The 12394-nt window shown below is 39.4% G+C and overlaps 1 protein-coding gene and 1 non-coding gene across 5 annotated transcripts in view; both read right to left on the bottom strand.

The window, feature by feature from the left end:
• Nucleotides 1–12394, bottom strand: part of NUP98 (nucleoporin 98 and 96 precursor) — a 139118-nt gene that overhangs the window by 16526 nt on the left and 110198 nt on the right. For all 4 annotated transcript variants that reach the window (XM_058305836.2, XM_058305835.2, XM_058305838.2 and 1 more), the window contains exon 28: nucleotides 9628–9770. In XM_058305836.2, coding sequence (XP_058161819.1) covers nucleotides 9628–9770 — 143 coding nt within the window. The remainder of the gene's footprint in view (nucleotides 1–9627; nucleotides 9771–12394) is intronic.
• On the bottom strand, nucleotides 4354–4460 carry LOC111760069 (U6 spliceosomal RNA). The gene has a single exon (XR_002793861.1). It is a non-coding gene; the product is annotated as a U6 spliceosomal RNA (small nuclear RNA).

Below are 12394 nucleotides of genomic sequence, written 5' to 3'. Positions count from 1 at the left end.
ACTCATATATTTGATAAAGGTTTAATAGCCAGAATATTAAAAAAAAAAAAAACTCTTAAAACTGAACCGAAAAAGTGATAAAAATCCTGCGGTCACCCCTCGGGCTGAAGTGTGGTTTGCTGGCCTGGCAGGGGAGCAGCCGCGGTAGGCCTAATTCCAAGCCGCTGCCCCCATAACAGGGTGGCTGGTCGGACTCACCGCCACCCCTGAAGGGAGCTCGGCATGGGCGCAGAGTGCCCTCGGGTCTCCCCTTCTCGGCAGCCATGCTTCCGCGGCCGCCCCTCCTCCCGGATAGCGCCACACCATGCCTTATGAGGCAACACCCTTCTTCTTCTTTCTCCCTGCGCAGGCGCAGGGCGGAAAATTCCAGTCTGCCCTCCCCCCCCACCACAGCAGCAACAGCCAGGCACAAGGCGGAAAACTCAAGTCTGCCCTCTACCCCAGCAACAGCAGCCACCAATCCCTAAACCCTGCCACTTCCCCCAGCAACAGCAGCAGCCAATCCCTAACCACCACCCCTCCCCCTTCCAGTACCTCCCACCGACCTTTCTCCCCAGTAACTGCTTGCGGCAACCAATCAGAACATGGCATAAGCTTCGACCAATCAGCCTTCCCCAGCCCCTATAAAACTGTAGCCACTTCCTCAATAAAATTGGACCTGCGTGTTTACCTCGTCTCCGCGGTAGTTCTTCTGCCGTGCGCCCTCCGGTCCTGAGAGCCCCCGACAAGGGCCTGGCCTCCCTTGTCCCCAGTTCGTTGCCTGCTTCTCCGGGCGACCCCTTCGTCACCGGCTTTGCCGGGCGACCCCGTCAGCCGAACCACGCAACCCCTGTGAGACCGACCCCTCGTCTGCTGCCGGACCGACCCCTCGTCCCAAGCCGGACCGACCCCTCGTCCCAAGCCGGACCGACCCCTCGTCCAAAGCTGGACCGACCCCTCGTCCGCAGCCAGACCCCACCGCCACCGACTGAGCAAGCCGCCGCAAAATCCATTTTAAAAATGGGTGAAGAACTTGAATAGACATTTCTCTGGAGACAATAATAAAACAGTCAAGAAGCACATGAAAAGACAGATATCACCTTTAAGCCACTAGGGAAGTGTAAACGAAAACCACAATGAGATATCATTTCATAACCATTAGAACAGCTATTATTTAAAAATGGAGAGAGTTCTGGGAAGATGGCATTGGAATAGGTAGGCAGGGCTCAACTCTACCACAAAAACTATGGAGAAAGGGCCAAAAGTTGTCTGAGGGCCAGGACAGTGCTGCACAACCCCCAGGAGAGCAAGGGACAGAGAGACATTTATAACAACAAATGTAAATTACTAACCCCCTTTAATTAATCAATAATAATTGCACAGATCTCCTAAATCAATTCAAAGAATTGAAGGAAAATCTGACTAAAGAGATAAAGGATATTAAAAAGATACTGGGTGGGCATGAATAATTTGAAACCCTGAAAAGAACAGTAACAGAGCTTATGGGAATGAAAGACACAATGGATAAGCTAAAAGTATATTAGAGGCACATAACAGAGCAGATTTGACTTGCTTCAAGATAGAATTAGTGATTTCAAGAACAAAACAGCTGAATGGAAAAGAAAAAAAGAGAAAAGAATGGAAAAACTGGAATGGGGTCTCAGGGAATTGAATAGCATCGTGAAACACAAAAACATACATGCTATTGGTGTCGCAGAAGGAGAAGAGAACAGAAAAGAGGCAGAAAGAATATCTAAAAAAATAATGAGTGAAAACTTCCCAACCCTTATGAAAGACATGAATATGAATATCTAAGGACAACGCACCCCAAACAATAAATCCGAATAGACCTACGCTGAGACACTTACTATTCCGAATGACAAGTATCAGAGATAAAAAGGATTCTGAAAGCAGCAAGAGAAAAGCAAAGCATCCCATACAAGGGAGACTCAATAAAACTAAGTGCCAACCTCTCATCAGAAACCATGGAGGTGAGAAGAAAGTGATATGACGTATTTAAGGTAAAGAGAAAAAATGTGAACCAAGAATTCTGTATCCAGCAAAACTGTCCTTCAAAAATAATGGTGTGTCTAAAGTCTTCTGAGAAATACAAAATCTGAGAGAGTATGTTACCAAAAGATCAGAATTACAAGAGATACTAAGAAGAACTGCAGCCTGAAAGGAAAAATCAAGGACGAGAAGAGTGTAGAAATGAAGATTATTAGGAATGGTAAATTAAAGGGTAAAAATAAAACCCACATACAGTAAGTTATGACAACAGAAGCTAAAGGATAAAATGGACGAAGTAAATGATGTCTTTACAGTAAAAACATTGAATGTTAATGGCTTGTACTCCCCAATCAAAAGACATAGACTGACAGAATGGATAAAAATTATGAGCCATTTATATGCTGTCTACAAGATACTCACCTTGGATATAACGACACAACCAGGTTGAAAGTGAAAAGCTGGAAAAATATATTCCACGCAAATAGTAACCAAAAAAGAGCTGGAATAGTAAGACTAACATTGGACAAAATGGATTTTAAGTGCAAACTGTTAAAAGGGATGAAGGAGTTCTTTAAAAATTAATAAAAGTGGCAATTCACCAAGACGAACCAACTATACTGAATATTTATGCACCTAACCTGGGTGTCCAAAGATACATGAGACACATACTGGCAAAACTGAACGGAGAAATAGATGTCTCTACAATATAGCTGGAGACTTCAATACACCACTCTCAGTATTGGACAGAACATCTGGACAGAGGATAAAGAAACAGAGAGCTTGAATAAAATGATAAATGGAGAAGCAGACTTGGCCCAGTGGATACGACGTCCATCTACCACATGGGAAGTCTGCAGTTCAAACCCCGGGCCTCCCTGACCCGTGTGGAGCTGGCCCACATGCAGTGCTGATGTGCCAAGGAGTGCAGTGCCAAGTGGGGGTGTCTCCTGCATAGGGGAGCCCCATGCGCAAGGGGTGTGCCCTGTAAGGAGAGCCACCCAGCGTGAAAGAAAGTTCAGCCTGCCCAGGAACGGCGCCACACACATGGAGAGCTGACACAGCAAGATGATGCAACAAAGGGAGACACAGATTCCCCTGCCACTGACAACAACAGAAGCGGACAAAGAAGAACAAGCAGCAAATAGACACAGAGAACAGACAACTGGAGTGGGGGGGAAGGGGAGAGAAATAAAATAAATTAAAAATAAATAAATAAATAAAATAAAACAATAAATAAACTAGACCTAACGGTTATATAGAGCATTACAGCCCAAAACAGCAGGATATATCCTGCAGAAGGATATTTCTACAGGATAGACCATATGCTGTGTCACAAGACAGGTCTCAATAAATTTAAAAAGACTGAAATCATACAAAACATTTTCTCTGATCATAATGGAATGGAGCTAGAAATCTATAATGGATGGACAAAGGGAATATTCATAAATATGTGGAGATAAAACAACATGCTCTTAAATAATCAGTGGGTCAGGAAGCAGATTGGCTCAATGGAGTGTCTGTCTACCATATGGAGGATCCAGGGTTTGATCCCCAGGGCCTCCTGACCCATCTGGCGAGCTGGCCCATGTGCAGTGATGCTGCACTCAAGGAGTGCCGTGCCACACAGGGGTGCCCCCATGTAGAGGTGGCCCATGCACAAAGTGTGCGCTCCACAAGGAAAGTTGCCTTGTGTGAAAAAAGTGCAGCCTGCCCAGGAGTGGCACTGCACAAACAGAGAGCTGACGCAACAAAAGAGACTCAGTTTCCCAGTACCACCTGATAATGCAAGCAGATGCAGAAGAACACATAGCAAAAGGACACAGAGAGCAGACAATGGGGAGGAAGGGGAGAGAAAGAAAAAAAATAAATCTAAAAATAAATCAGTGGGTCAAAGAAGAAATTGCAAGAGAATTCAGTAAATATCTTGAGATGAATGAAAATGAGAATACAACATAGCAAAATCTATGGAGAGAAGTGGATGTGGCTCAGGCGACTGAGCTCCTGCCTACCTCAAGGGAGGTCCAGGTTCAGTTCCCCATGCCTCCTAGAGAAGGAGCCCAGGAAGTGAACACACGGGAGAATAGAGAGGAACAAAAATGGCTCCTTAGATATGGCAGAAGTCCCAGGGAGAAATACAGAATGGCTTACCTGATAGTCTACAGTTGGCCTTGTGGAGAGAACAAAGCAGCTGAGCCCAGAGAGAAATGGAACTTCCAGAAGAGAGGAACTCAAGAAGCCTGAACTCTTGACAGAAGTTGGCAGTCATTTGTCCCAACACATGGCAATAGACTTTGGTGAGGGAAGTAACTTATGCTCTATAGCCTGGTAACTATCTACCCCAAAAAATACCCCCTCCATTTTTTTGTAAATATGGAACACTTCACGAATTTGCATGTCATCCTTGCGCAGGGGCCATGCCAATCTTCTCTGTATCATTCCAATTTTAGTATATGTGCTGCTGAAGTAAGCACAAATAAATACCCTTTATAAAAGCCAACAGATTTCTGTTGTTTTGCATCAGCACCCCTTTGGCTGACTAATACAGAATTTGGTATTCTGTATTTGGTATTCGTGACAGCGAGCCGACACAACGGGCTGACACAAGATGATGCAGTAAGATGATGTAACCAAGAAGACACAGCAAGGAAACACAATGAGAGATGCAGCAAAGCAGGGAGCAGAGGTGGCTCAGGTGATTGGGTGTCTCCCTCCCACATGGGAGGTCCCAGGTTTGGTTCCTGGTGCCTCCTAAATAGAGAAGACCAGCACACAATAAACAGACACAGCAAACGCAAACAACGAGGGGGTAGAGAGGAATAAAAAAACAAAAACAAACCAAAAAAACCTGTGGGACACTGCAAAGGTAGTGCTGAGAAGGAAATTTACAGCCCTCAATAGCTACATTAAAAAAGAAGAAAGACCTAAAACTGAAGATCGAACTGCCCACTGGGAGGATTTAGAAAAAGAACAGCAAACTAATCCCAAACCAAGCTGAAGGAAAAACATAGTAAAGATCAGAACAGAAATATATGAAATGTAGAACAAAAAACAATAGGGAGAATTAACAAAACCAAAAGTTGTTTCTATGAGAAGATGACAAAACAGGAAGGAATGCTACCAAACTCATTCTATGAAGCCAACAACACTCTAATACCAAAACCAGATAAAGATACTACGAGAAAAGAAAATTACAGATGAATATCACTAATGTATATAGATGTAAAAATCATCAACAAAATACTTGCAAACCAAATCCAAAAGCACACTGAAAGAATTATACACCATGATCGAGTGAATTTTATCTCAGGTATGTAAGGGTGGTTGAACACAAGAAACTAAATTATATTAGAGCATAATAAACTAAAGAAGAAAATTCAAATAATCCTCTTGACTGATGCAGAAAAGGGTTTTTTGCAAAATTACCAACCTTTCTTGATAAAAACACCCCAAATGAGGAAAAGAAAGCTTTCTCAATATGGTAAAGTGTATATATGAAAAACCTAGAGCTAGCACTGTATTTAATGATGGAAGACTATAAACTTTACTGCCGAGATCAGGAACAAGAAATGGATGCCGACTGTAACCACCGTTACTCAACATTGTGCTAGAAGTTCTAGCTAGAGCAATTAGGCTAGATAAGCACTCTAAAAGAAACCAAAGAAGACTTAAATAAATGGAAAGACATTCCATGTCCAAGGAGTGGAAAACTAAACATCATTAAGATGTCAATTACCCAAAATGATTTACAGATTTAATGCAATCCCAATAAAAATCCCAGCAGCGTTTTTTTACAAAAATGGAAAGGGCAATTATCATATTTATTTGGAAGGGTAAGGGGTCCCGAATAACCAAAAATGTCTTGAAAAGAATGAAGATGGAAGACTCTCACTTCCTGACTTTGAAGCACATTACTTAGCTACACTGGTAAAAACAGCATGGTACTGTCATAAATACAGACAGGATTAACCAATGAAACAAATCAAGAACTCAGAAATTCGCATCTATGGTGAAGTGATTTTTGACAAGGCTATCAAGTCCTCCCAGTTGGGCCAGAACTGTCGATTCAACAGATGTGCTGGGAGAACTGGATATTCATATTCAAAATAAAGAAAGAGGACCCTTATCTCACACCTTGCAAAAAAACTAACTCAAAATGTTTTAAGGACCTAAATATAATGTGAAAACCATAAAACTCCTAGAAAAAAAAGGATGAAAACATCAAGATCTTGCAGTACGCAGTAACTTTTTTTTTTCCTATTTTTTAAATGTTACATAAAAAAATATATAAGAGGTCCCCATATACCCCTCACCCCACTCCTCCTATATCAACAACCTCTTTCATCATCATGGCCCATTCATTGCATTTGGTAGTTTCTTAAACCTTACACCCAAATCCTGAGGAACAAAAGCAAAAAAGTTAAATGTGACCTTCTTGAAATTAAACCCTTCTGCACTTTAAAGGGTGTCAAAAGGGTGAAAAGGCAGCTGACTCAAACGGGAGAAAATATTTGGAAATCACATATCTAATAAGGGTTTAATATCCATGATATATAAAAATTCAACAATAAAAAGACAAATGACCCAATTAAAAATGGGCAAAAGACTTGAATAGACATTTGTCTAAAGAAGAAATATAAATGGCAAAAAAAAAAAAACCAAAAAACAACACATTAGGGCAATCCAAGCCAAAGCTACAATGAGATATCATTTTATATCTATTAGAATGACTAGTATGAAAAACTTGGAAAACTACAAGTGTTGGAGAGGATGTGGAGAGACAGGAATGCTTATTTACTATTGGTGGGAATGAAGAATGGTACAGCCACTGTGGGGGACCTAAGGTAAACCTAAGGAAGGTGAATACAGACTTGAAATGGTCAAAGCATATTATAATGTTTGTAACTAGCAGAGCTAAGATATGGGTATGTCAGCGGTTGAAAGGGAAAGTCTAAAGGCACATAAATTACTAGAATGAAAGCTAAAAAACATAACACAGGGCAGTATAATATAGTGAAATATGAGAAATATGAATGTGGGTAATATTGCAGCTATAAGACAGTTTTTACAAAATGTAAATACAAATATACTAAAGACAGGGAAACAATAACAGCTATGTACAGCAGGGAAGCACAGAGAGACAGAACTGTTGAATTTTTTGTCTTTTGTTTTTATTATTATTGGAATAATGAAAATGCTCTAATAATGACTGAAGTGATGAATGCACAGCTATGTGACTATACCAAATACCGCTGATATATACTTTGGATGGCTTTTTATGGTTTACTAATATGTATCAATAATATTGAGTTGTTACAAAAAAAGAAAAGGAAAGTAAGTATTGGCGAGAATGCAGAGAAACAGGAACACCTGTACCTTCTTGATATGAATGTACAATTGTACAGCTGCTTGGAAGTTCCTCAAAAAGGGAATACTGAATGACTGCAAGATCCAGCAGTCCCACTTCTACATAGATACCCAAAAGATTTGAAAGTAGGTACTCAAATATCTACGTACCAATGTTAAAAGCAGTATTTTTCACAATAGTCACCTTCACAAAAGGTGGAAGCAACACAAGTTTCCAAACTGATGAATGGATATAGAAAAGGTGACATACACATACAACAGAATATTATTCAATCATAAAAATGAATGAAGTTCAGATATATGCTACAACATGGAGAAACCCTGAAGTCATCATGTTGAGTGAAATAAGCTGGACACAAAAGGAAAGATACTGTATGAATTCACTTATGTACGAAATTAATGGAGACAGAAAGTAGATTACAGGTTACCAGGATGGCAGGAAGGAATACAGGGAATACTGCTTATTGGGTACAGAGTTTCTGTTTAGGGTAAATGGAAAAGTTTTGATAGTGTTGGTGGTAAAAGCACAACACTGTGGATGTAATTAATACCATTGAACAGTATACTTGAAAGCGGTTAAAAAAGGAAAATTTATGTTACATATATTATACATAATAAAATTTAATAACAACAAAAAGAATTATAAAGAGAAAGACAAACTAGAACTACCAGGAAGGAAAGAGACATTTCAGTTCTAAAGACATTTAAAAAGAATAATAAAGGAATGTGATGAATAAATTTCGCTAATAAATTTGACAACTTTGGTAAAATGGACTAATGCCTTAGATGAAGGACATAAAACAGATTCAAGAAGACGTAAGAATCCTTCCATAGGATTATCTATTAAAGAAATCCATTATGCAGGTTAAAATTTAGTTGAATTTAATAAGAATGTAAAACTTTTGCTCATTTTCTTTGTTAAGAAAATAGAACACTATTGTTTTGCAAACTTGTAAGTTCTGTGATAACAACAATAAAAAAAGGGGGTGGAAAAGAAAATACATCTTCATACTTGGAGAAAATAATTCCAAAACACACTGATAAAAAGGACTTATGTCCAAAATATAGAAAGAACTATTCAACACAATAAAACAACCTTACAAAAAATGGGCAAAAGATGTGAAGAGACTCTTCACAAAGCAGATACATTGGTAGTAAATAAACACATGAAAAATTGCTTAACATCATAACGCCTTAAGGAAATACAAATTAATACATAAGATACAACAATATATCCACTAAAATGGTTATTTTAAAAGCCAACAAAATCAAGTTTTGAAGAAGATATGAAACCATTAGAACTCTCATATATGAATGAGGGAAATATAAAATTATCCAACCACTTTTGGACACAAATGTTCATAATTACTTCATTTATATTTGTCTAAAATAAAAAATATCCTAACTGTTCATCAATAAATGAATAACAGATTTTTTTGTGTGGTTTTACAGTTTTATCTACAAAAGCCTTTTCAGACATCCTTTCTATGCATTTTAACACACAGTGTACAAAATGTGTTAGTTTATTAATTCTAGTTCTGTCATATATTGGCAATATCTTTATTATCTAGAGACTAGATATTATAAAATTAGGACTCATTTGTCCAGTATATACACAATATGGAGAGCAGAGCAGAGTTAAGTGAATGTACATAACATAAAGGGCAATGGATGATCACAAATTTTCTAGTACAGCTAGCAAACATCTTTTGTACCTTCCTTCCTCCCACCTCGCTCAAACCAATGACCAAGAGTACAATTCCATTTCCAAAGACAATATTTCCCACCAGTTTTAAAAATCTATTTACAATGTTCTTCTACTACCTCTAGATAAATAACAAATTAACATAGAAAAATTTCACAATCATTTTAATGAGTGAAAGAGGCCAGGCACAAATGAGAACCTACACTATGATTCCAGTTATACGAAAATTCCAGAGGAGCAAAACTAATCTATAATAACAAAAAGTGTTTTTTGGGGCAGGAAATGTCTGCAAAGGAGCATGCAGAAACTTTCTGGGGTAATGGAAGTATTACCTTAATTGCTGTGATAATTACACTATCTTATCACACTGTATACTTTTCATAGTAAACTGTATCTTCATGAAGTTGACTAAAACATAGTAGACTTCCAGCTCTAGTTCCAAAGCCCTTCTATTCAATTAGTAAATTTACATTGCTAATTTATAAAGACTTATGGAAATGCGGTGGCATATGAAAGGTATAGGACAACCTAAAGCTAAGGGACCTCTCTAATGCCTGGTTCTGGCTTACCTGTCACTGTAGAGTTTAAGAAGATGAAAGCACACATCTCGAAGTGGTCTCCTTGACTCTTTCTCTTCCTCCACTACACAGCCCAAGCCTTCCAGGTATGAAGGAAGTGGGGAGCAGGCATATCTTTCACCCTCAGAGGTATTCTGATGGGAAAAGTTTGATGAAACAATAGATGATTCACTAGAACATGTCTCAATTACTTAGATATATGTCTATAACGCAATAGGCCCCATCCCAATAAGAATGTAGAGTGAAGCACTTCAAGTTTGAAGGACCATCAAGAACTGGCAGAAACATTTTATTAAAGCTGCAGAGAATAATTAAAGGACTGCAGTAACATTTTTTTAAAAGACTATCATCCAAAGAAGAAATACAAATGGCAAAAAAAACACATGAGAAAATGTTCAACACCACCAGCGATTAGGGAGATGCAAACCAAAACTACAATGAGCAATAAGGAGGCTTTCAGGGGGTAACTCTTATGCAATACATAAATATATAACACTAGGCTAAATTTCAATTTCACAAGAATGAGGTTCGTAAGTACAAGCATCAATATCAAGGGCCTGGTGTAGTGGTCTGTCCTTCACCAGGTACTGCCATGCACTCAGGGAGTTCTTGCCGCTATATTAGACTGTATAGCAGGACTCTGCAGGATGGGAATTCAAGATCGTTTCAGTTATTATGTGGGTCTCCACCCACCGAGACAAAGCCCCATGAACACTTGAACATATTCATATGCATTAGAGGCATGCCCCAGGTGCTCCCCTCCCCACACATCCACCCCTCACTGACACTCTGCAATAGTGATCCTCCCCTGCCACAGCTGTGACTCTTCTGAGATCCAAAACCTCCCCATAAACAAAGCCAAAAAATATTACCAAATAAAATAAGAAAATAATAAGATACAAAAATTTTTAAAAATTTTTTTGTTGTGTCTTTCATCACTATATGGTATCTTTTATGTACAGTACCAATTTCTTCCATTATGTTCCCCCAGTGTCTTTTATTTTTTCCCATTATCTGCAGAGAAACTTTAGGTTACAGAAAAGTCACAAAGAAAATATATGAGATTCCCATATACCCAACATCCTCCCCCCTTCCACTCTCCCCTATTAACATTTTACATGCAGATGGTACATGTTACAAACTGATGTACAAATATTGAAGGATTGCTACGAACCATGATTTGCATGGTTTGCATTATGGTTTGCATTTGCACTGTATAGTTATATAGATTTTAAATAAATTAAAATGGCCTGTATTCGTTATTGCAAGATCAGACAAAACAATTTCAATGCCCTAAAAAGCCCTATGTTCCATCTATTTCATTTTTAACTCTCCCTCCCTTTGGAACCTATGGTAACAGTTAAGTTTCAACTTTTGAAGAATAAGGTTCACAGTTACAGGCAGTAATATTGAGGGCTTGACATATTGGTCTGTTTTTCTTTATTAGGCACTGCCTATGTTTTCTGAGATTAATCAGCAGGTCTCTTCAGGATGGGAGTTTAATATTTTCTTGTTTATTGTGTGGGTCTCCACCCACTGAGATAACACACTATGACACAATGAACACTTTGATATTCCTTCAAAGTATGTCCCAGGTGTGCTCTAGCCCACACATATGCCCCCACCCCTAATGCTCTACACCAGGCGCCCTTCCCTGCCATATCTGCCAAAAGAACATTCCCACATTGCAGTTTTTTTTCCTTTTTTAATGATTAGATTACAGTTTTATTTTATTTTCCCCTCCCCCTCTTCTGCCTTGCTGTTTTTGCTGTCTGTGTCCATTTGCTATGTGATCTTCTGAATCTATTTTTCTTTTTGTCTTTTCTCCTCATCTTTCTCCTCTAGGATTCACTGGGATTCAATCCTGGAGACCTCTGATATAGAGAGAGGTTCCCTGTCAATTGCACCACCTCAGTTTCTGGGCTGTGCTGTGCTTCACCTTGATTCTCCCTTTTGTCTCTCTTTTATTGCATCATCACCGTGCTGCATGACTCAACTTGTGTAGGCACTGGCTTGCTGCGTGGTCACTTGGTTTGCCACGCAGGCACTGGCTCATCACATGGGCACTCACATGAGCACTCAGCTTGCCGCGTTGGCACTTGGCTCACCACACGAGCACTTGGCTCACCACATGGGCACTGGTTCACCATGCAGGCGTGCTTTATCTTCTTTTTTACCAGGAGGCCCCAGGGATCAGACCCACGTCCTCCCATATTGTAGGCAGAGGCCTCATAATTTGAGCCACATCCACTTCCCCACCATTGTAGTTTTAACACAGACCTGCAAATCCCCAAAGTTCACCGGCTCCTTCCTCCAACCCTACTCCCAGTTCCATGGATAGTCCAACCAAAGCCCCTATCCTACTCTCTAAACAAATGTATCACACTTGAAAGATGCTAATATGGGCAAGTGTGGGAGGGGATTCATATGAGAATCCCATATGTATTTTTAAAAATTTATTTCCCCCATGTATTTTTGATGAACATTTATAGTAACCTAGAGCTTCTTTAAGAAATGTATGTATATTAAAAAACAAACAAACAAAAAACTACAATGAAATATTTCACACTTAATAGACTGGCCACTATACTATTAAAAAGTTGGAAAACTGTAAATGTCTGAAGAGGATGTGGAGAGACAGGAATACTTACTCACTGTTGGTGGGAATATAGAATGGTACATCCACCGAGGAGGACTGTTTGGCAATTCCTAAGGAAGTTGGATATAGACTTGCCATGTGACCTGGCAATACCATTAC

The sequence above is a fragment of the Dasypus novemcinctus genome, chromosome 10, assembly GCF_030445035.2.
Source record: "Dasypus novemcinctus isolate mDasNov1 chromosome 10, mDasNov1.1.hap2, whole genome shotgun sequence".
In the NCBI taxonomy this organism is placed as follows: domain Eukaryota; kingdom Metazoa; phylum Chordata; class Mammalia; order Cingulata; family Dasypodidae; genus Dasypus; species Dasypus novemcinctus.
The sequence above is the reverse complement of the archived record's forward strand: the minus strand, read 5'-3'. Positions and strand labels throughout refer to the sequence as shown.